The sequence below is a fragment of the Panthera onca genome, chromosome C1 (genome assembly GCF_046562875.1).
Source record: "Panthera onca isolate mPanOnc1 chromosome C1, mPanOnc1 haplotype 2, whole genome shotgun sequence".
NCBI classification, from domain to species: domain Eukaryota; kingdom Metazoa; phylum Chordata; class Mammalia; order Carnivora; family Felidae; genus Panthera; species Panthera onca.
Window position 1 is genome coordinate 204,724,976 of NC_138346.1, and position 24,665 is coordinate 204,749,640.

A 24,665-nucleotide genomic window follows, 5' to 3' on the forward strand; every position below is an offset into this window, starting at 1 on the left:
ACTAAGGAGGGGACATTTGAGTTGGGCCTTGAAGGATGACTAGGAGTTTGCTAGACAGAGAAAGGCATTCATTCTAGGCAACAGCTAGGGCCTGAACAAAGGTCTAGGGGCACAGTTTATCACATATACGTATGAAACCTAGACTTTACGGATGAAAATGACATAGGACAGACAGGGAGGTTGGCTAGAGCCAGGTCACCAAGCAGCTGGGTTAGCAAAATCAGGAGAAAGTGTTTAACTTTGCTTTTTTAGACAACGAAGGACCCGAGGTCTGAGCAGGGGAGTGAATGGTCTGAGCTGCAGTTTTGAAGGCTCAGTGGTGATGCTCCGTGGGGTCCAGAGATCACTGACACGGTCCAGGAGAAGAAGGGTGAGCTCAGGTGGTGGCTGTAGGGATGGAGTGTCAGGGAGTTTTGGGAATGGCCAGGGAGAAAGGCAAGCACAGGTGAAAAGGACTGGCTGGCTCTGGCCTGGGTACTATCCCAAGATCCAGAAGCCAGCCAAGTAAGGAAACTGAGGCTTGCGTGACCGGCCCGAGATTCCTAGTCCGGCCAATGGCTGGATTCACAGATACCCAGAGGCCTCTAGGGGGAGTCTCCCTTAGAGAAGAACCATTGCCAAGGTGGCAGCTGACATTTCTAAGCCAACCAGACGCCCCCAGCCCCCCCTCTCCCAGCTCTGATGAGGGGCAGTGAGGGGGCAGGCTGGGTCCTGTGTCTCCATCAACGAAGTTCCATTATCCTCTGAGTCTGGGTGACCCCCTGCCGCCGCCCCACAGTGTGCTGGGAAGAAAAGCTCCTCTCTGACAAGAAAGCCCCATTCCAGGCTGGGCCCGGGGTCTGGGCAGCGCCTTTATCCACGGTGACCCTGCCACAGTGTCAGCGGCACAGACGTGTCGGGCTGCAGAGGCTGCCCCCACCCCCAAAGGGCCTTGCGCTGAAGCTGTGAAGGGGCCTCCTATGGGAACCAGACCGCGTCCTGTAGGGCCCCCCTGATGCTCCCAGGCCCCGTCCCACCCCCTAGGGAATCACGCTGCGGCCAGCACGGTGACCAAGGCGGGTTGGTGGGGGGGGGGGGGGGGGGGGGCGCTAGACAGAGCCCCTCCTTATGCACTGGGAAGAGGGCCCCGAGGAACTCTTTGTCCAGCCTCCAGAATTATTTGGGAGGGAAGCTGAAGGGAAGAGTCTTTTGTGCCTCGGGCCCGGCCCCTGGGCCTCACTCCCCACACCAGCCAGGCAAGAGGGGCCTCCTCGTCCCCAACCCTCCGCCCTCCCCACTGGCCTGCTTGCTCCTCACTCAACCCCCTCCAGGTACGGTCTTGCCAAGGAGGAAAGGGGGGGGCCTAGCCCTGACCAGCCTCCTGCAGACACCGATCTGGCCAGCACCATCCCTTACACACACACACATACACACGCCCTCTGCTTATGACAACAATAATGATGACCAACTCATTAGCCTTATCGAGCACTTCCTCTGGGCCAGACATGGTGCTACGTGCCTCTCTGTGCGATATTCTCACCCTCATTTTACTGTCGGGGAACTGAGGCTCAGAGAGGGAAAGCGGCCTATCTAAGGTAACAGAGCACACAAGTGGCTGAGCCAGGATTCGAACCCAGGTCCAGCAGACTCCAGAGCCCACACTCTTCACCACCACACAAGACGCCCGTGGCTGCTCTGCTAACGAGGGGCTCTGCTCTAAGTCCAGTGACCTTGTCACCTCCCTGGCCTTCAGGCAGACTCCTTTCCCAAGAGCTGTCTGAGTGCCCTGGAAGAATGAGTAGGCTGTCCCGGGGCGGGAGGGGCAGTTTCGGGGAAGACGGGCTTCCCAAATTAGATAAACCACCGTCTGGATAACTCCAAATGAGTCTAGCGTGAACTGCAGATATTCCAGTCCTATAGAACCAAGAGGGGCCATCCCCAAATCAGATCCTTTGGAAGCAGAAGAAGAGACACCATGTTGGGAGCTCCCAGGGAGGTAGAGAGGAGCCGGTCCCCGACCGAGCCCCTGTTCTCGAGTAAGCCAGCACTCGTCTGCAAAGGCAGAGGAAGCTAACCGTGAACTCTGAACTTCCTCAGCGCCTCTGGTTCTTGCCAGGAGCCTCGGGAGGATGCCGTAGCACTGCACCCCCCAGGCCAGAGGTAAGACGGTACAACCCGCAGGATGGGGCAGAGCTGGTTCAAATCCCTGCTGCGAGTGCTACCCTCTCTGAGCCTCAGTTTCCCATCTTGCAGGGCTGTCATGAGGACCAGATGAAAAGATGTGTAGATGGGGTCAAACACTCTGCCTGCCGCGAAGCAGGTACGCAGCAAAAGGACACCACCGTCATTATCATTGGCACCACAGGGCACTACAATGGAAGCTTCGCATCTGAGTTCCCTGAAGTTTTCTGGGAGGTGGGAAGTTCACAGCTGCTTAAGGCGCTTCATGACCCCAAAGAAGTTAAGACCCACAATCAAAGAACATTGATGTTTCCATTGCACCCTCCCGGGGTGCACATACATCTCCGGGCCTCAGTTTCTCTATCTGAAGACTTGGGGAGCCCTGCCCTGCTTGTCTCAAGAGGAGGTTAGGAGGGGGCACCTGGGTGGCTCAGTCGGTTAGGTATGTGACTTCAGCTCAGGTCATGATCTCACAGTTTGTGAGTTCAAGCCCCACATGGGGCTCTCTGCTGTTAGCACAGAGCCTGCTTCTGATACTCTGTCCCCCTCTTTCTCTCTTCCCCTCCTCCGCTTGCTCTCTCTCTCTCTCTCAGAAATAAACATTAAAAAAAATCCAAGAAAAGAGGATGTTAGGGGGCTCAGTCGAGACTGGAGGTGAAGGGACCCTGCAAACTGTTGGGGCTGCTCCCAAGCCCCACACAAAGAGACCTGAGAGAGACACCAGCCCCCTGCCCCACCCCAGGCTGAACTCCAGTGGGGGGACCAGGGCACAGCTCTGTCCTTCCTACTCAGGAGCTCCTAATGGGGGTTGCCTTTTGGGTGGAGTTTTGTTTTTGGAAACCAGGAGGCCAAGAGTCTAGAGTCCTGAGTTCACCTTTTGGCTCTGTCTCCACCAAGTCCCACCAGCCTGATATAGTAGCTTTGAGCACGGGCTGTGGAGTCAGAAGATCATGGGTTCAAATCCCAACTCTGCTACTTACTGGCCGCGTGGCCTTGGGCAGGTACCAAAGTTACCAGAGATTCAGTTTTCTTATCTTGAAGGCAGAGGTAATAATAGTCCTGCTCACAGCTGATTCAACAAGGCAATGCACTAAGCACAGAGTGAGGCTGCACAATGTACTCAAGCCTATTAAGTGAACCTACTGTGTAAAGTCCACACCGTATTAACACTTGCTGTCATTCCCATCATTACCCATCTCCCTGCGACCTTGCACAATAAACCCTTTGTCCTCGCTGGGTCTCGCTCTCCCCATCCGAAAATGAAGGGGCTGACTAGAAAGGCACACAGAGAAGGTGGACAGTCCTGGGTTTGAATCTGAGCAAAAATCCACTTGGGCAAGGGCTTTCACTTCTGAGCCTCAGTTTCTCCACCGGTATCATGAGCTTCATTCTTCATCTGCAGTCCACAGACACTGGCTGAGTTTGAGTGTGGAATGTGCCAGGGCCAGGGCCAGACGCTGGCTAGTAAAAAAATGCAGATGGTGTGGCGCCCCCTCCCACTGTGGGTCACAGTGACACCCTCCCCCACCCAGGACCGCACCCAGGGAGAGCCACTCAGACAGGACCTGTGAGCACCTCTTTTAAATTGCAGAGAGCTGCAGTTGTCAGTTTTGGTTAAAGGCCCCTCAAGAGCCTCTGATTGTAAATTAGAAAATAGAGAGGAAGTCCCCTAAATATTTACCTGCTAGGCAAAACAAAAACAAAAACAAAAACAAACAAGACATACACACACACACACACACACACACACTCTAGCAGAGGCACAAAAGGCAGCTTTAACTTCTGGTCGTGTGTGTGTGTGTGTGTGTGTGTGTGTGTGTGTGTGTGTGTGGTGGGGGGCGTGGAATGAAATGAGGTCATATGGAAATGGACTATTTTTGTTTCAACACAGCATTTTAAAAATACTCTTAATTATATGAAGATGGGGGAAAGGTTTTCTCAAAAATTAAAGAGAACTGTTAGATCCGCCCTCTGGCTGCCCCCGAGCCCTCCCCAAGTCCTCCTGCCTCTCATCTCCAGGCATCTGCCCACCACCTTCCCCGTGCCCCCCTCACCTTTCCCAGGGCCCCGCAGCCCTCAGCTCCCACTCCTGGGAGGCAACTGGCCCACACATCTGGGCAGAAGGGAGCCAGAATGCACTGAGCCCCACCCTCTGAGCCCTTTCCAAATTTCATCCCCACAGCAACTCTGGGAGGCAGCTCTTTTTATTATCCCCACCGCACAGATGGGGACACTCATCACCCCTGGAGCTCAGAGAGGCTCTGTCCCCAGCCTGGGGTTACACAGCTGGCGAATGTCTCTCAGGCCCTGAAATGGAGCCCTTTCCTCTAGATGGCGCTGGCTCCCGGGCCACTGCTGCTGGGCTCTGCAAGGTCTGAGACCCAGGGGCAAACCCTGAGACTATGGCGGGGCCCGAGGATCAGGCAAAATCTCCTTGGATGTGGACTGGGACCGGGCACAGCCTGGACAGAGGCATCCTCTGGCTTCTGTGTCCTGCCCTCTACGCAGTGATGATGATCATTTATTGAGCACTTACTATGTGTCACAACTGAATAAAGGTATGTGTAGACTCTCATTATCCCCCTTCGTCAGGCAAGGAAAGTGGGGTTCTGAGAGGCAAAGCAACTTGTCCTGGGTCACATCTAATAAGAGCTGGGAGCCCCCCAGTCAGCTGCCCTCCACTGCAGCACACAGCCTGGCTTTCTTTAACCATCTAGGACCTAGGTCTATTGTTTAACTCGGTCTTCTCGCTGAGACTGACCTCCCTGGCGGGGCAGGGTGGGGGGAGGCGGTGCGGGCCACAAGGCTTAGTCCTCTATGTACTGCTTCAAGGATCTCAGCACATGGCAGGTGCTTAATGGGCCTCGGTCCCAGGATGCGGGCCACGCAGTCATGCTGGCCAGGGCAGAAGGTACCAAGTCACATCCTCTCATCCTAGATAGATGAGCCACGGTCCAAAGACGGAAAGGCACCGGGCAGTCGCCCTGTGGGTCCTGATCAAGGCTGGGCCGGCACCCATGCCAGGCCTGTCCCCTGCCTTCCAGTCCCCACAACAGCCCAGCACGTGCTGGAGTCACCAGTGCAGCTGCCAGGGGATCGAGTTGTCAATAAATTATTAATTTTTGTTACAAACAAGAAGACAGATACTTTTGCATCACAAATGCCAATAGAGCCTCCTGGGGCGGGGGGAGGGGTAAAGGGTCAGGGCAAGAAGAGAAGAAACGTACTGTGCTTCCTCTCTTCCCCTCCCTTACCCCAAATTGAATGAAGCAGCTCAGGGAGCAAAACCAGGGCGGTCTATCGACAAGTCCCCACCCCGCCACCTGACAGTGGCCCCTGTCCCTTCTGATGTCATCTCCTCCTACTCTCCTCCCCTGCCCCTCCCCCATCCTTCCTGCTCCAGTGCACTAGCCTCTTCACACGTTCCTGCCTCAGGGCCTTTGCACTAACTCTCCCGTTGCCTGGAACAGCCTCCTCTAGGTCTCCACAGAGCTCCATCCCTTGGCAGCACCCGGCTGAGTGTTGGTCAAACACTCAAACATCGCCTCCTCTGAAAGACCTCTGCTCTGCTCTAATTTTCTTCTCAGCATCCTTACCACCCATCAGCAGGACAGCCCATACTGTCTACAGGCACGGGTAAGAGGCTTGGATGTCAAGACACCGGGCTGCAGACCCTCAGAGGCCAGGGACCTATTGGCCACACCCATCCGCGTGCCAGAGAGAAGCAAGGGAAGGGTCAGCAGGCTTGATATCCACCATATCTGAATGTGCATCTGTCCCCATTTACCCCCTGTACGGCCCCACCAAGTTTCTTCCCTTCTCTGAGTATCCGAAGCCTCCTCCATCCATCTAGAACAATCCCAGTGGGCTCTTCCTCCCAGGGGGCTGTGCACATCCAGTGTGTGAGCTCCTGAAGACAAGGCCCATGATGCCTGATTCACTCTGGGTCCCCCACCCCCACCCTGGGGCCTGGCCCTGTGCCAAGCCCCTGCAGACTTCAATACCAGTCTGTTCAATTAAAGAGATGACGGATGTCACAGCACTTTGCCAACTGTCACCCAAAAGAACAAACAGAAGCACATCCTCCTTTCGTTTAACCCAAGAACCGTTCGTTCATTCATTCGTTCATTCTTCCAATCAGTGCATATTTACTGAGCACCTACTATGGGCCAGGCACTATGTTAGGCCTGGGGACTCTAGTGATAAAGCAATTCAATAACGGCCCCTCTCTTATGGAATTTACAGTCCGGTGGGAGAGGCAGATGAGCACAGAAACACACTAATTATTTGAAAATAATGACTTTGACAAACACTATGAAACATCAACCTGTGGAACTATCAGGGAACTCAGGGAAACTTCCCTGGAAAAGTGGAGGATGGGTGAGAATTATCCAGGTGATTAGTGAAGGGAACAGCATTCCATACAAAGGGACCAGTCACTGCAAAGGAAATGCTGGAAGGGAATCTAAGGAATCAAAAAGCCAGAGTGGCTGGAACTCCTAGATGAGTGGGTGACAGAGACAAGACAGGGAACGGGCAGCAGCCAGACCAAGCAGGGCCTCTGGACCCTGACAATGGTGGGTCTTTATCCTAAAAGAAATAGGAAGTCACAGGAATGTTTTAGAGAAACATTCTGGGATTCAAAACCCAATTCCAGGTGATATTCTCCTAACATAGGTCCATATGTTTCTGTGTCTGTGTCCCAGTGTGGCCAGGGTTGGGGGCGGGGGGGGGGGGTGTCAGACTCAGGTCCCCCAATTTGGAAACTTCCAGGCAAAATATCCTCTCCTCCCAGCATCTCAGGCAAAGGTGAGAATTCCCAGCACCCTCAGGACTGAGCCTTCCAAAGGTATCTAGGTGTCTCCTGCCCGAGGTCTACTCGCTGGCCAAGGTTTGCCCAACAGAACAGTTGTTACAGAGAATTAAAATCCGCCCAGAAACTCAGGAAACTCGGCGCGGCTCCCCCTGTGATCCTAACTGGGAGGCATTACCCCGAGTGAGCAGATTATCAGGATGTGTAATTTCTGGAATAAACACAGCTGTGTTTGTTTCTCTGAGCAGTGCTCCAGACAGAGCAGCAGCTCGGCCGCCGCGTGCAGCTGAAGCCTCGCACCTTGGGACGGACGCCATCAGGGAGAAAACGCCCCTCCCGAAGGCCACCGGGTGCTGCCATCCAGGTGGATCCGTCTAGAGGCCAACTGGGGCCCCTCAGGAAGCCAGCAGAGGTGCTAGCATCCCAGGAGGGGAAGTGAGTGTTGAACAACCTCCAGAGGCCTTTCCTCTTTGGATTGGGAGTTGGTCATGACCAGCAGGACAACTGGCCAGAGAGGTGTCAGCTGGGATGGTGGATGGAAGGGGAAGGTCCTCCTTAGTGTGAGAGGTCCCCGTGGAAGGACACTGAGGGGGCCAGGGTGCAGCCCCGAAGCTTTCCACATAGGACAACTGAGGTCCAGGGAAGGGTAATGAGAGAGAAGAGAGCAAGGGACACCATTCATCCAGCTCTGCTTTGTGCCAGGCCCTGAAACAGGTCCAGTAACACCATGGCGTAGGGTCACACAGAGCAGGGTTCAATCCCAGCAATATCGCTCGGGAGACCTGTGACCACGGGCAAGTCATACGCGACCTCTCTGAGCCTCAGTTTCCTCACCTGTAAAGTGGAGATAATCATACCCACTCAGTGGGGTTGTTCTGAGATTAAGCAGGAATCTGCACATAAAAGGCTTTGTGCAGGGTCTGGCACACTGCAAGGAGTCCATAAATGATGGCTATTTCTCATTCATTCATTCATTTGCTGATGACTGATGCTATGTCCCAGGCACCATGCTGGACACTCGTAAATAAGAGACAACAATCCTTGCCTTTGTGAAGCTTACACTCTTACAGGGAGAAAAATGACCAACCGATGCTTTGTTTTTGTTGTTGTTATTATTCCCATTTTACAGCAGGGTAAACTGAAGGTCAGAACGGTTAAGTCATTTTTGAAATCTCCACTATTTACTTTTGTTCCACCTCATTTTCAAAACGGTTAGAGGCAGATATTAAGTAATTTATCCAAGTCTCTATGGCTAGGAAAGGTCTTAATGACTTTAAAGGTCTTAATCTCCCTCATGAAGAATTTTAGGGCTACGGATCTAGCCCCAAGTTCTAGGCCTGCAGCTGACTTTCTGTGACCTCAGGCAGGTGCTGTCTCTTTCTGGGCCTAAGTTTCCCAGCTGTAGTATTTTGAATGCTGGATGGTTCCCAGTGTGCTGCTTGGGTTGCCTGGGCTCTATGGAAGGGCTGAGCCCCAGCAGCATGCCCACAACCCTTCCCTGGCATGGAGGGGTGAAGTGAGGGGGGGGCGGTGCGCAGGGGAAGGACAGGACCCCAAAGAGCACTCTGGGAGCTGGAGGGCTCCGGTTGAGGAAGAAGGGGCCAGGTAGCTGCCCTCCTCTGACATGCTCACTCTTTCAGGGTCCCCACCATTCTGGCCCACCTTCCCAGTACATTCTGGGCCCTCCCACAGCCAGAGTAACTGGCTGCACAGGATTGCCCCGCACCCAGGGTCTGGCTTATTTGAGGGCAGACCTACACGGCCCCTTTCAGCCTTGAGCCTGCCTCTCTTTGCTCTGGATCCTTCCCCTGATGCCAGCCTCCACAGCCATCTTCCTGAACCTTTCCCTGCCTTTGCTTTCTTTCAGTGACTGCCTACTGCCTCCAGCACCGAGTCCAAATGCCCTAGCTTGTCACTCGAGGCCTCTCTTCCCTGGTGTAGACTTCTTCCGCCAGCCTCACCTCCCATTTCTCTCACACACTTATGTTCACTGTGGCTTCTGCACACCTGCGCTTTTCCAGCCTCTAGGGCTGTGCTCAGGCTGTGCCCTCTGCTAAGAATGCCCTTCATTCCATTCCTTGTGTGTCAAAAATCCTATGTAGCCAAATACCCCTTCTCCAACAGCCCAGGCTAGAAGACAGTTCCCCTTAGCGCTCAATACATTCCATCATCTCTGAACCTGCTTTTTCATCTGCAAAGCAAATGTTAGTCACTATTATGCACAGTTGTTGAGGGGATTCAGTGAGAACACATCCGAAAAGCAGCCAGTATGGTGCCCAGCGTGTAATAGGGACCCAGTAGGGAGAATCTGCTATGATGATGCTGTTGAAGGAAGAGAAGAAAGAGAACAAGAAAGGGAAGAGAGAGAAGAGATAGAAAAGGAAGAAGAGGGAGGAGAGCTGTCCTAACCTTCTACTGGGATATAACTCATTGACATCACAGTGTCATTTCTGTTTGATTCCTTTCTGTGTCCTTTAGCATTCCATAGGCTTTCATAAACGACTGTTAAATGGATAGATGATGGATGGATGGATGGATGGATGGATGGATGGATGGAGGTATGGATGGATGGATGGATGGATAGAAGGAAGGTGGAATATGGAAAAGAAGGAAGTTTGTATGGACAGATGAACAGAAACAGATAAGTCTGGAGGAGACTGAGCGTGCCATCCCAGAAGCCCAGCAGCTTAGCATCCCACTGGCAGATGAGGCTTCTGGGACCAGATGCCAAATCTGTTCCCCCTGGCTCCAAGCTCCTGTGCCCCTGGCCAGTATCAGTTGTGCTCTCAAGGTTGAGTGAGTGGAAGCTCAGGGCAGTTGATGCCCAGGGGAGTTCCAGCTCTGCCTCCACCTGTCACCAGCCTCCGAGAGTACCAGCCCCTGACAGCAGGAACATATCTCCAAAAGTATGAGCCAAGTCAATGGGAAAATAGGATTTACTTTACAGAAATTCAGTGTGGGGGCCAACTTCTCCAGAACTCCTCCATGCAGAAAGTTTGGCAAATCCACAGTCAATGGCTCAGAAGGTTTCCTCAAACCTGGAGATTTCTGCTGTTGGCCAGCTCTTTCCAGGGCCAGAAACTAGAGAATAAGGAAATATCGCAGTCCAGATACCAAAGGGCATCTAGAGAGGTGGAGAACTGAACTCTGCTTTTGGTGCTTGTTCATTCCTCCATCCATTTATTCACCCAACTATTTAAAACACGGAACTATCCTACCCGTTATCCAGCCAGCCATTCAGCTGTCCAGCCACCCAGCCATCCAACCACCCGGTCTTCATGAAACCATCTTGTCCACCATCCATCCAGCCAGCCATCCAGCCAGCCAGCCAGCCATCCATCCATCCATCCATCCATCCATCCATCGAATCATCCAACCAACCTTCAAATTGCCCATTATTCATCCAACCATCCAATCCATGCAACTGTCCATTCATTTATCCTTTATCTATCCAGACACTCACCCATCCAACTGTCAATCACTCAAGCACTACTCCAAATGTTCAGCTGCTCTCCACTTATCCAGCTGTACACTATTCAACCAGTATGGTTGAGGACCTCCCAGTATGGTCGGGGGGAAGCCAGACGTGTTGATATAGGACACAGTACTATATCATAGTACACAGTATGGCCTAATGTATGCATTATAAAATAGGTAATATGTTCAAGTTACCACCAGGGCGCCTGAGTGGCTTAGTCAGTTGGGCATCCAATTTTGGCTCAGGTCATGATCCCACAGTTCGTGAGTTCTCTCTCTCACAAATAAATAAACATTAAAAAAAATGTTTTTTTTTTGTTTTTTGTTTTTTGTTTTTTTTTCAACGTTTTTTATTTATTTTTGGGACAGAGAGAGACAGAGCATGAACGGGGGAGGGGCAGAGAGAGAGGGAGACACAGAATCGGAAACAGGCTCCAGGCTCCGAGCCATCGGCCCAGAGCCTGACGCGGGGCTCGAACTCACGGACCGCGAGATCGTGACCTGGCTGAAGTCGGACGCTTAACCGACTGCGCCACCCAGGCGCCCCAAAAAAAATGTTTTTTTAAAAAAAGGTGCCATCAAGAACACAGAGGCCACCAAGGATAGATGGCTCAAGACTGTCCACAGAAGCAGGAGGGACCAGAGAGACAGGTCAGGGCAAGCTTCAAACAAGAGGAAATGCTCAAGTTTGGTCTTTATAAGCAGCAGAAATTAGCCAGAGAGAAGTAATGGGGGTGCCCAGGCAAGGGGGAAACATGAAATAGCATGGTGGATTCTAGAAGTCCAAAGGCCTGAGACCTCATAACCACCTGGTTAACTGTGGACTATGCACCAGTCCCCAGTTTTTCTGAGCCCGCTGGACTCTATAATTTCCCCTTGATTTCTATAAAGAAAGGACTACATCCCCCTGCGGGGAGCCAAGCTGCCATCTGCTGACCTGGGTTGTGTTCTGGTGGTTATAAGAGGGGTACATCTGGAAGGGAGAAAAGCGGGCCCCCCAAAGTTTTGTGGGACAGGCTTTGCCATCAAGCAGACATAGGTATAAATCCCAACCCCATATTTTGCTGCAAGTTACTTAACCTCTGAGTCTTTCTTTCCATTCTGAAAATGATAAAGGCCCTGGTAGCTCCCTCCTAGGCCCGGGAAGACTAGGACTGAATGAGGCAACCCAGGGGGAAGTACGCTTCCCAATTGCTGCCGATGTTCAACATGTGATCTAAAAGAATGGTTAACAGTGTGGGCTTCAGACATCACCGGATCAATTCTCAGTAAACACTAGGTCTTTGTCCACGTCTATAACGTATGGTCAGACGCCCATACATGTGTACACGTACCCGTGCAAAAGGAGATGCAGATGTGGCAAAAATGTTCACAACTGTTGAATCTAGGTGGAGGACACACAGGTGTTTATTCTACGATACCGTCAGCTTCCCTGTATGTTTGAAATATTAAAGGGAACAAGAAAAGAAATCAGCTCTTTGTTGATCTGTCTTGAAGTCAGGCTCCCTGACTTTGGATTCTAGCTCCATTACCGACCGAATGGCTGTAGGCAAATTATTTAATGTCTCCAAGCCTTGATTTTTTTCATCTGTAGGATACAGGTAATAATAACACCTAAACACAGTGCCTGGTCTCTAGCAAACCCTCCATAAATGTTAGCTGCTGATTTCATTATTATTACTATGCTCATGGAACAGCTGAGAAACTGAAGCTGGGAAAGGTTCGGTAAACACCTACTTTTCATACGTTATCTCTCTTTTTTTTAAAATTTTTTTTTTTAACGTTTATTTATTTTTGAGACGGAGACAGAGCATGAACGGGGGAGGGTCAGAGAGAGGGAGACACAGAATCTGAAACAGGCTCCAGGCTCTGAGCTGTCAGCACAGAGCCCAATGAGGGGCTCGAACTCACGAACCGCGAGATCATGACCTGAGCCGAAGTCGGCCGCTTAACCCACTGAGCCACCCAGGCGCCCCCATACATTATCTCTTTTAATTCCCCAAACGGCACCACAGGGTAGGTGCTATCGCCCTCATTGTACAGATGAGGAACCAAGGCTGAGGACGATGAAGTGACTCACCCAAGGTGTCACAGCTGGCAAGTGGAGAAGCCGGGATTTGAGCAGTCTGCCTATCTCCCAAGTCTGGGATCTTCCCCCTGCGTCTCCTGCTTCTTCCACATCCCTGGACCCAGGCCAAGGGGACATCAGAACCCTTTCAGCTCCAGAAGGGAGTCCCAAGCTTTGCTGGCACGGCTGGGCTTCCGGGCCAGCTCGGGGACACCCAGCGTCAGGGCCTCCTTGGCAGCTCAGGAGCCCTTTCGGCTGTCCTCCCGAGAGCCACAGGAGCTGCCATCTGAGGCCGTGGGGAATGACAGCTGACACTGATGGGGCAGGCAAGAGGACGTACCGGCCGGGGCCCTGACTCAAACAGACTCCCTGGGCCACGGTCTTTCGTGGGTTCCAGAAAGGCCCTGCGGGTTCTGGCCGAGGCTGTTCCCAGGCTCTGCCTCCCCGTGAGAGGCGGAGAAGCCCCATTCAAGCGGGACGCATCCCACTGTGCGCTAAGCCGCTTTCTCCCCACTTACACGTTTCAGATGCTTTTTGTCCTTCCGGCTTCCCATGGACTCAGGCCAAGTGACAAGTTGGTGCTGTGGACATATGTCGTCGCCATAATGGGAATGCTGACCCCACGCTCTCTCCCTGCTGCGGCCAGGCAGCTTGCACCCCGCCCCGGTGCTTGGCATGCCCTGCTCTCAGCCACACGGGACTCCCTCCAGCTCCCTGGAGCATCACACACTCAGAGGCCTCCCACCCGGACCTTTGCAGATGCCGTCCCATTGCCTGGGAAGCTTGCCTTGTCGCTTCTTTCCTGGCTCTTCCTTCAGAATCCTCTAAGAACTTTCTTCCTAGAAGACTGTCCTAGCCCCGTTTCACAGAGGAAGAAACAGAGGCTCAAAGAGGTAAGTTAAAAGAGCCATGGTGATGCCGTGAGTCAGAGCCAAAGGTCCACCGTGGCATGGTTCTATTGTAAGACCATGTACTTTCAGTTCAGCAACTCTGCCCCAAAGAAGAAGCCCGGTGGAAGACATGCCCTCTGCCTTCGAACATGGCAGACACCTGCAAGAAGGAGCTTCTGCTTCTGCATTATTCTGGAAGGCAGGAAACAGGGACTGTGGAGGGAGTTACAGGAAAAGAAATGCCCCCAATTCAAGGTTAAGAGGCATTTCTAACAACCTCACTACCTACCAGCTGTGTGACCTTGGGTAAGTCACTTCGGCTCTTAGAAACCCAGTTTCTCATCTACAGAATGGAGATAACAACGCCCTTGCTATTTCACTCTCCCCAACACACCTAACCTAGAGCTTGTAAGCTGCCCGCCAGTGAACCAGACCCAGCCAGCAAACGTGGTTTGCTTTGGCCAGGACTATTATTTTAGGATAAACTGAGCAAACGTGTAAGAAACTCATTTTCCCATAAACATCAAAACTTTGAAAATCAGAAGATCTGGCAAAACTGAACCCCGATTCTGGCACGGCAACACGGTCAGGAGTGGGTAGCACCTGCCTTCTTTCGAGAGGTCGTGTGCTGTCTCTGGGGTATTACCGTCTAACACCCAGCTCACCTCACTCATTCACAACCAGGGCCAGCTTGTGAGTCTGGGGTCCTCTGGCCGCTACTCCTAGAATTTATTATCTGTATTATGTTGGGCTTGATTCTCTGTTCAGTCAGCAAAGAGAAGCCCCATTTCTTTCCTTTTCTTTTTAAGTTTATTTATTTTGAGAGAGAGAGAGAGAGAGAGAGAGAGAGAGAGGGAGGGAGGGAGGGAGGGAGGGAGCGTGCACGCAAGAGCCTGTGAGTGGGGGAGGGACAGAGAGCGAGGGAGAGAGAGAATCCCAAGCAGGCTCCACGCTCCGCACCGAGCCCTATACGGGGCTCCATCCCACAAACCTTATGAGATCAGGACCTGAGCCGAAATCAAGGGCCGGATGGGTAACCGACTGAGCCACCCTGGTGCCCGAGGGAAGCCCCATTTCCTGCTCAATGCTTTAACACATAAAATCTGGATTCTGTGTTGCTCATTGTGTTCAGCAGGTCTTTGGAGGGGATGCTCAGAGCTCAGTGTCCCCCACCCACCCACTTCACCCCGGCACGTATCTCCAAGTGCTCTGAGCCAACCTGCGGTCCTAACTTAGATTTGCTAGCAACAGGCCAATGCCCCTGGACTTTGTAGTTTCCTCCAATGCTTCCCTACTCCTATGGTGGCCCCCGGCCAAGGTGGGAGCGACAAACCACAGTCACACCGTTATGGGTTCTTTGGCAATTGAATGGAGAACACAGTAGCTTCTTGCGATGGCCGTCTGAGGTGGGTGAAATCACGATCCTCAATGTATTGATGAGGAAACTGAGGCCTCAAGGGGTGATGTGTCCTGCCCTGGGCCACAGGGGCACCTTGGCCCCATTCTCCAAATTCGGTCCCACCAGACCAGGGCCTCCTTCTCTGGCCTCTAGCCTCATGCCAGATCTTGAAGATCTGTGATTTCCGGCTGCTGTTTTCAATTCTTTGTAATTGACTGCATAAATATCTATTTCGTGCCTATCACGAGCTTTGTGCTGGGCGTGGGATAAGGTGAAGCGGAGAGTCCTGTGCCGTCTCAGGGGAGACAGGTAACACTGGAAGCCAATGCAGGGAGGCGGTGCTGGGGTGGAGGGAGGGAACAAGGTTTCTGGCTTCCTGTTACCTGCACCCCTGCACCAGACTATAAACTCCCTGTGGCAGATCGTCTCCAAATATGGCCACCAACAATGCCTTCCATTGCTAAACACAAAGCCGCTCCTCCCATTGAGGGGGGTCTGAACCTAAGTCTGGACCACAAGTTGGCTGAGGGCGCACGGAGACGTGTGCCGTGGTGAATAGGTGGGCAGGGGACACCGAGCTCTGAGCATCGACTCCAAAGACGTGTTGAACACTACGAGTAGCACAGACTCAAATTTTATGTGTCAAACCTTGGCCAAGAAATGGGGCTTTCCTGGGGGTGCTCAGCTGGCTCAGTCAGTATAGCATGTGACTGTTGATCTCAGAGCGGTGAGTTTAAGCCCCACATTGGACATAGAGCTAAAAGGAAGGAGTAAGGGAAGAAGGGAGGGAGGGGGTGGGGAGGAGGGAAGGAGTGGGGCTTTCCTTTAACAATTGAGCAGAAAATCAAGTCCAGTGTCTTTTCCTGTACACTGAACCTGGTGAGGAAGCCTGGGATGAATCCAAGATGCTTTGTGACTTTTTCGGCAGCAAGGGCGATGTTTCGTGATGTTAGAGCCCGGGTCTTTAGAAGACCGGGAAGTTTCTGCTTCTCCATCCTGGAAGCCAGCCACCAAGGAAAGCAAGCCAGTCTGGGCTACTAACGGTGAGAGATCCTAAGGAATGGGGCCAGCCCCTGCCATCCCTGCCAGGGCCTCAGAGAGGGCATGTGAAGCCAGGATGGGCCTTCCTCCACAACCCAGCTGAGCGTGGGCTTGTGAGTGATCCCAGCTGACACCAATGAATGCCCAGCGGAACCCAGCCAATCCACTGAATCAGGAGAAAGAACAGATCTCTGTTTCAAGCCAGTCAGTAAGTTTTGGGGTGACTTGTTATGCAGCAAAAGATAACTGATACACTTTCCAGGAGCAAAGCCCTGTTACTTTTTATAGGTCTCCCCTCCATTGCCTGGAGCCTGGCACTGGACATTGAATCCTGGAGCTGGAAGGGCCCCCAAAACCACCGAGTCCCACCCCCTCGCTTTATGGAAGAGGCAGCTGAGGCCCAGAGAGAAGGAATTTACTCCAGATCACACAGAGAGAGGGGGGCAGATCTGGCAGGAAAACTCGTACCCACAAGGGTAAGAAGAGTCACACAAATGTGTGACGCAAGTTGGTAGCAAGTTACCCCTGGCACTCACATGTTGTCTGAAGAGGCAGCCACGATTCGGCTCCAGCCAACTGTGGCCCCGTGGGACGTGGGCCCAGCGAAGCCAGATTGTCTGACTTTTCACAGAAGCCAGAAAGAGGATTTCTCTCTAAAATCTCTTGATTTCTAAATGTTGGCCAGGAATTCAAGTTGGATGGATGATCTCTGGGCCATTGAGACTGGCCTTGGGCTTCAGGCTTGGTCTGGCCGCTGACCTTGGGCAAGTAGCGTTATCCCCTCAGGCCTCAGTTTCCTCATCTCTACAATGGGCCCCATGGCTCCTGCCCACTTACTGGGTTGCTATGAAAACCCGATGAACGAATGGATTTGGAAGTACGAGCTACAAATGGCCCTGTCGCTGTTCCATAGCCTCAGTTCTCTGTGGAGGCGCCCCTCACAATGTAACGAGTTAACACCCGATTTGTCTAAGTTAGAACAACATTATTCTGGCCATTATGACAGAGATTGCATTTTTATGGCAGGTTTGTGAGTTCCAGAACCCTCCCGCTTGCATTATCTCAGGATGTTGATGGAGTCAGAGGCTGGACGGCTGCCCTGGAGACCCTCGCCAGAGCCAAGCCCTTCCTCTGAGCCGGGAGGTACATTCCAGAAGCGGCTTGAGTGGCAGTGCAGAGCCAAGAGCTTTGGAGTCGCCCAGACCTGGGTTTGAATCCCGGAATCCCACTGCCTCGCTTTGTGTCCTTGGGCCAAAACTCTGAGCTTCGGTTTTCTCATCTGTAAAATGGGCATAATAATAAAACCGCCTGGTGGGGCTCTTGGGGCAAGTGTATCAGATGTGACATACTCGATGCCCTTAATCGAGCGTCTGGCACAAGAATTGATGGCTGATGTCATTAACACGGTATGGAAGTTGGTGCCAAGAAGGAAAGCATAGCTGTAGAAGATCTTACCCCCTTCCTAAGATTAGGGAGGCAGAACTGGGCCAGGGATGGGGCCTTTGAGGAAAACCTGGATGGGTCCCAGACAGAGAGGCTGGAGGGGCCTCGCAACTATCCAGGAAGAGTCAGACCCTTGCCCTATAAGGCTCGGAACTTAACTCTGTGTCTGGTCTCCCCCAAAGTTGAGTGAAGAGGCGTGAGGGAAAGCCAGAGACAGAGTCCCCCCAGTAAAACAGCACCCACATTCCCCTACTCTGAATCCAGTTTCTGGCTGGTCTCGAGTAATACCAACCAGCTCATATTTACTGAATGAGCATCACACTTGAGGCATGGACTCGGCTTTATCTTTTTAGGGATCAACACATCCATTCCTCACAACCATCTCAAGAGCTGGAAACTGCTGTTATCCCCATTTTAGAGATGACAGGTTAAGTAATCAGCCAGAGGACACACAGTAAAGGACAGTCTGACTCCAGAAGGCCTTCTTGTAGCCCCCAGGCTATGCTGTTTATAGAGCAAGAGAAAAAGGGGTCAGGGCTAAGCTAGAGGACTGTGGGAAGTGCTCTGGTGGGGAGCAAAGGTACTGACATTCCATAGTAATGACAACTCATGAGTATCAGTCTGGCCACGGGTCAGGTTGCACTGCTGGTCACTGTATATAGCATCTCATTTAATCCTTGCCGGGAGCTTTTGACAAGCAGATGCATTTACATCTCCAGTCACAGATAGGGGAGTTAAGGCTCTACACATCACTTGTTCAAGGCCACGGAGCAGGGAAGGTCTCCTCCCTGAGGACACCCGCACCCCCAGGGGGCTGGAGCAAGGCGACAGATGGTTCCAGGAAGCTCACCTAGCATGGCCCAGACTAAGGTGGCCTGGGCAAGCTCCCCAGGTGACACAGGGGCGCCAAAGAGACAGGTGTCTCTTCTCCCACCCTCCAGGAGGCAGCTGCCTTAAGAGGCCCTAAAGGGCTTTCAAGCAGCCTTATCAGACTGAGCTGATCCCAATCAGGAAGCTTCCAGGTGCTGTGGCACAACGGCCCGCCCCACCCCTGGGAGCTGTGCAAACATTCTTCCCTGCCCTCCCCCAGCGCAGGCTCTCTGTTCACCAGCCGGCAGGCGGCCCGGGCAGGTGGCGCTAACTCTGATTGATTTCACTTCATTTCAGTCTTTTCCAGTTTACCGCTGAGGTTTCTCTTCCTCTGTCCCAGGAGTCCTGTGTTTTATCTTAGGCCTCTGGGGGACAAATCTGCCTGCCCAATGGAAAAGACCAGGGGAGTATACTGAAGGTACAGATTCCCTGGCCTTGTTCCTGATCTATTGACTCCCCAGCTAAGTCAGGCAAGCAGGCCAGGCCCACCTCGGCCAGGATGTCCTGATCTCACCCCTCCACCCAGGGAGGGAGCAAGGGCTCCCCTGCCTTGCCCAGTCCAGGCCTCCTATCAAGCCAGCTCCATCCACACCTTTCTGCAGGGGTCTCTCTGTGTGAAGGGGTCTGACCAGTGGCCTGAGCCCATAGGTGAGCCCTGGGTGGCCGAGTTGCCCAGCACAGCTGCCCAGAGAACCTCACCACACCCCTGCTCTGAGGCTGATGCAAAACCTTGATGAAGGGGTGGGGTGGGGGTGCAAAAGCCTCAGGAAGGACAACCCCTGGGAGGCACGGGGGCCACAGCAGGGCAGAAGGGCTGGCCGGGGTGGGAGCGAATCTGGAACTCCAGAGTTAGGGGTAGCCAGCCCCCCACTGTGTGCCCAGGTGTAGGCTGGTGTTTTCACCATTACTGAGAAACTTCTGAAACTAAGGCCTCTCTTCCTAGGAAAATCTGCATTAACATCCAGTGTTCAATTACAATTTCAGGGTGATCACAGATTCCCAGACCTAAGGAGGCCTCTGGACCCATGTTGAGAGCTCCCTTGGTATAAGAACCCAAGTATTTGTCCACAACAAGGCCCTGGAGGGGGAGGCAGCGATGGAGCTCTGGGCCCACCCACATTTGTGTGGTTGCCATCCCAAGACTGGGGGACTTTGGGAGCCTGAGTGATGGGTTGAGAGAGACACTGAGGGTTGACTTGTTGTCTGGACAATCCAAATGCCAAAAAGGGGGCCAAATTAGGACACAGCCATCACTGACTACGCCCACGGGTGCTCTAAGGGAGGGGAAGTCAAAGGGCCAAGAAGAACATCTCATGTTCATGGCCATGTGCTTGAGTGCCTGGCACTTTATGTGGGTATCCACTGAAACCCCTGGGGAAACAAAAGTCCAGGGAATCTGAGTTCTTTGCTCAGGGCACACAGCATGCTGGGATTTAAACCCAGGTCTGACTGCCCTCAAACGTTGCGTTTCTTCTCTACCCCACACTATCTATTAGTTGGCTGGCCCTGTTCCCCACCAGAGCTAGAATCCCTTCTCCCTGCCCAGCCCCTGACATGGAATAGGTGCCCGCGGATGGATGGGGGAATGAATGAATAAGTCAACTTGCTTCTGAATTCTACCGCATTTGGGCTTTAAATCTAAGCCCAGATTTCCTGGCTAAGACGGATACATGAAAGCAGCCTCCTTTAGAAATGAAAAGCAGAAGAAACAAGCATAAAAGGAAAACCAATTCCAAATTAATCCCACTGAAGGTCGCCGGGTCTTAGATAGGTAATGCTCAAGAGGTGGACCCAGTAGAGAGCTGGGATGGGGGTGGGAGAGACAAGAAGTGTATTGGGGGGGTTGGGGGAGGGCAGGCTCGTGTCTAGAACATAGCTCCACCCATTTGAATCCTCAGCTCTGGCTGAACTGCATCCTGTGTCCCTGTTCAAGCCAGCCCGTCTGCTTCTCCCTCCAGGAAGACTTCCTTCATCTCCCTGGCCAGGCGGACACACTCCTTCACCTCTGTATCATTCTCCTGATATTTATCACATAACACAATGTGATAGATTCGTTCATACGTTCACTCAACACATATTCATTCAATGTTCCGTAGCTGACCGTGTCATTCAGTGACTGGGGACCCATGGGGCTGGGCGCAGTTCCAGGCGCTGGGGACGCTGTAGCAAACGCGGCGGATAAAACCCTCGCCCCTACCGGAGTCTACAGTCTAGCAGGAATGGTGGACACACACAAGGAAACTAACAAAGCTCTGATACTTTTTCGGGTGGCCATGGGTGTTATGAAGCAAAACAAAGAAGGTGGGTTAAAAAGTGGCTGAACTAAGCCTGTTTTAGATGAGGTAATCAGGGAAGGCCTCTGGGGAAGTGGCATTTGAATCGAGCTCTTTTTACCACAGCTGTGGACATAAAAATAAGCCAGGTGAGCTCCCTCAGGGAGCTCACAGTCTAGTAGGGAACAGATAAGCTGGCCTTTTAACTGTGTGGGACCAGGTTTGGCTCATCGGAACAGCCCACACCCTGGAAGTCAGTGATTTTTCCAAAAGACAAATCTAGCCAGGTCCCTCAATGGCTCAAGAACGTTCAACGGCTCCCCATTGCCCTCAGCATCAAGTTCAAATTCCTCAGCCTTCCATCCCAGCCTTTCAGGATTTGCTCTGCCCTCCATTTTCAGCCTGGTCTCCCACGGCTGCCCTCAACACCCATCCCCCTCAGGTGCACCCAAGCAAGTTCCCAGTCATCATGCATCCACGTCCCTTACACAGGCTGCTTCTCTTTCCAGGTAAAACTCTCCTCATCCTCTACAGTCCCGAAGGCAACCTCCTTAACTTTTGAGAACACGGTTCTTCAGTGTGATGGGTGGCTGTGAAAGCTTCAAGGCAGGGAGAAGGAAGCAGTGAGAAAATGAAGCAAAGAATAAAGCCGTAAAAGACAAAATAGCCCTCTTCCATCCTAAACCGCCTCTGCTGCCCCAGGTGGCACACAACTTCCTCCTGGCAGCACTCTGGGACGCACTTATCACATTATATAGTGCCAACTGTTTTCTGTATCAGCTTGTCCCCCTCTCCCTGCTGGCCCCAGGGTCCAGCACCACTCCAGCCAAAGAGGAAGCTCCATAAATATTTGGAGATCAAATGAGCAAATGCACGGAGACCGATTTTCTCTCCACTTCAACCTCTGGATTCCATCTAGTGGCTGGTCTGTCATTGGCCTCTTCTCTTGTTGGATGTGTCCCCCCAGGGCACTTCCATCCCTCTCTAAGCCCCCATTCCAGATGCCCCAGGCTTGTGTTTCCCTCTTGGGGGGTAGGGGTGTCTCGTGGTTTAGGGGGGAGATACTCAGCTCACCATACTAACCCAGGAACCCCGCAGCCCCAATTCACATACCCTCTCCCTCCCCTCTCTCATTCCAAAGGCTAGGGCTTTCCCAGGATCTTAATGCTTGGGATAGCCTTGGTACTACGGGGTATGAGGAGAAGGGAGGGAAGGGTACGCCAGCCACGTGGCTCAGGGGATCGGGAACTGCAAGGGCAGCCCTCAACCGCCCCAAGCTTCAGACCTGTCTCCGCAGACTGTGCTGCTCGCAGGTGGACCCCGTCTCTTCTGGGAGGTGCCACAAGTAGCACTGTCCATCCTCATGGTCCACCCCCCGAAGGCCACACGCACTTCAGCATGGCCTTTTCTCATCGGTTATGTCGTCTGAATCTCACAAACACCCCTGTGAGACAGGGAGGATGGGCACTATGGTAACCGTCATCTAACAATGGAGAAACCGAGGCTCAGAGACAGGAAGTGAGTGGGTGCATGTCATGGAATCCCAAGAGATCACCCAGACCATTTTACACCCAGGGAAACCGAGGCCCCTATAAGGGAAGGAGCTGGCCCAAAATCTGATAGTAAATTCGAAGAAGGGCCCTAGACCTCCACCTCATACCGTATCCCCATCCATTGGCCAACTCCTCGTTAACCCCTAACAGACTAGACGCCTTAGTGTTGGGGGGAGGGGCAAAGAAAGAGCCTGAAGCAAGGCTTGGGGTGCCCTCCTCCCACCCTGCCCCCAAGTGGCAGCCCAAGCAGCCATCTCCTCCTGTGATGTCAGCAGCTGATCAGCCCAGTGTCTGGGGCTCACACTGCCACCGGGCCACAGCTCACCCGATCCCAACCATCCCCAGCCAGGGCCGTGGCCGGACAGACGTGGGCCTTCCATCTACCCCACGGTAATTAAAAACACACCCGGGCCTCTTCCAACGTGAAGAGGGGCCAATTTTCTTCCCCTCCAGCACCGCTGACTGCAACCTAAATAGCAATATTTATGCCAAGCTCCCCATAATACTGTAAACATCCCAATGTATAGCGGGCCAACACATGAGTCATTTCCCCAAAGCCATAGTTAATAAGTGGTACCTCAGCCATATTCCAGGGAGCTCCCGCCAGCAGCCAGGCCCCAGGGCTGCCCTCCACACCCAGGGCCCCGTGGCACCCTCGCTGCCCCAGCGGCCCCACTCTGGGAAACCACAGGCAGCCGCCAAATCCTCCAGGAGCCGGAGGACAGCTGCCTCCGTTCAAGAAACTGGCTGCCATCTAGGGACACCCCTCCAAACTGTGGTCACTAGAAGAACTAAAGTTACAACACAGGGTCCCCTGTCACACGGCTTGCAGAGCCCCATGCCCGGTCTGATCAGGTTTTTGTTTTGGTGGGTTTTTTTGAGCTGCCTGAGAATGGGCTTCCCACCAGCCCAAAGTGGCCTGAGATGAGGAAACATACGCTTCACTCCTCAGCCCATGGTGGTAGAATCCTAGAAGGGGTCACCCTGTTGAGGGGCAAGAAAACCCAGCAGTATGAACAGAGCCCAGGCTCGGGAGACCTCAGACCTGGGTTCTATTTTTATCGCCCAATGGCTATGAGTGAGCCACTGACTTTTCTGAGCCTTGGTCTCCCTTTCTACTAAAAGGGAGTAAGAATCATACCCACCTGGCTTCGGTGGAAGACTTATTTTGGGGAATCCAACGAAATTGTGGGTGGGAAAGCACTTTGTAAAGCTCAAAGTACCTTGTCAACTGTGCAGCACGTTGTAAACCACAGAGAGCTGCCTGCAGTGGGAAGTACTTCATAAACTGTAAAGTGCAGTGCACATGAGAACCATTATTCGTGTTCGTTTCTTGCCCTACAAGCTTGGCCATTTGTGGTGGACACACCCAGACCCCTCTAACTTTCCCTGCAGAGCAAGCCGGCTCGGGGGACCTGGCAGCCACCCTGAGCCCTTGGGGGTCGGGTGGTACCAACACGCGAAAGCCGCGGGGAGAGGGACCAGCGACCCTGGCCAAGGCCAACACATGGCAAGAGCATCTGGTCCGGCCCTGGCGGCAGCTGGAGAGTTCCCGGGGCTCCGGCGGCCACGCTGAGCTCTGCCGCCAGCGGGGCGGTGGCCGGCAGGGGTGCCCGGAGACCCCGCGCAGCGGAGAGATGCCCACGGACCCATCCCCCCCTCCCCGTAGTCCTCCCGGGGAGGGGACCCCATTGTACGCCGCGGGCGATGGGCAGGCACCCGCGCGGGGGGCTGGCGCGTTCACTTCCACTCTGCCAGTCCTCCGCTCTTCGGGGCGCCGGCTGCATCCCGGGGGCGCAGACCGCGCGGGCCCCCACCCCGGCCAGCCGCGGTGCCTCCCTCCCTCTGCTCCCTGCCAAACTTTCCGGCCCCGACTGCGCGCCGGGCCCCGGGGCCGGCGCCCCTCCACCCCGTGCCGAGCCAGGCCAGGCCCGCGCGAAGGGGGTGCCCGGGCCGGGGGCGGCGAACGCGCGTGGGCAGCCCCCCGGCCCTGGGCGGCGCTCGCCGGGCTGGCTACAAAGCCTCGGCAAGATGGTCCCTTCGCCTCCTCCTGGCACAGTCAATCAGCGCCCGCCGCTCCCCGGGCGCCCGCGGGGCCCGCGCCTCCCGGCGCGGCCGGACACACCTCCCCGCGGCCACCTGCGCCCGGCGCGAGCCCCCGGGCAAACTTTGCGGGCCGCGGGGCGGAGGTGGGCGCCGGCGGCCGCCCGTGCCCGGCCGCTCCCCGCCCCCATCGCCCGCCCGCCCGCCCGCCCGCTCACCTTCCACCGCGGCGAGCAGCGGCAGCAGCAGCAGCGCGGCCCCCAGCCTCCGCAGGGCCATGGCTGCGCTTCCCGGGGCCTCGGGCCGCGGCGCCGCGGGGCCCGGGCGGCAGCGCGCGCCCCGGGCTCGGGGGGCCGGGGGGAGCGGCGAGGCGCGGCGCACACACAGCCGCCGCCACCGCGCAGCCAGCAGAATGAGCCATCCAGCCCGGGCAGAACGGGGACCCGGGCTCCGCCAGCGCTGGGCACGGCCCACCTGAGCCGCGGGCGCGGGGGGAGCCCGGCCGGGCCGCCGCCCCCCGCGCGCGCCGAGGACCCCAGCCGGCCGCGCGCGACCACCGAGCCCCAGCCCCCTGCGTCCGCGGGGCCGCCCGGGGGGCGGCGCGGGCGCTGATGCGCGGAGACCTCGCGCGTCCG

At 54.2% G+C, this 24,665-nt stretch overlaps 1 protein-coding gene across 3 annotated transcripts in view; it reads right to left on the reverse strand.

Moving 5' to 3' along the window:
* EPHB2 (EPH receptor B2) overlaps positions 1-24,462 on the reverse strand; it is a 188,617-nt gene extending 164,155 nt beyond the window's left edge. The window contains exon 1 of one of the 3 annotated variants that reach the window (XM_078452229.2): positions 24,249-24,462. In XM_078452229.2, the coding sequence (XP_078308355.2) occupies positions 24,249-24,309 (61 nt within the window). In that variant the 5' untranslated portion in view covers positions 24,310-24,462. The remainder of the gene's footprint in view (positions 1-24,248) is intronic. The other 2 variants (XM_078452228.2, XM_078452230.2) reach the window with 2 other exon arrangements.
* Positions 24,463-24,665: the final 203 nt, after the last annotated feature.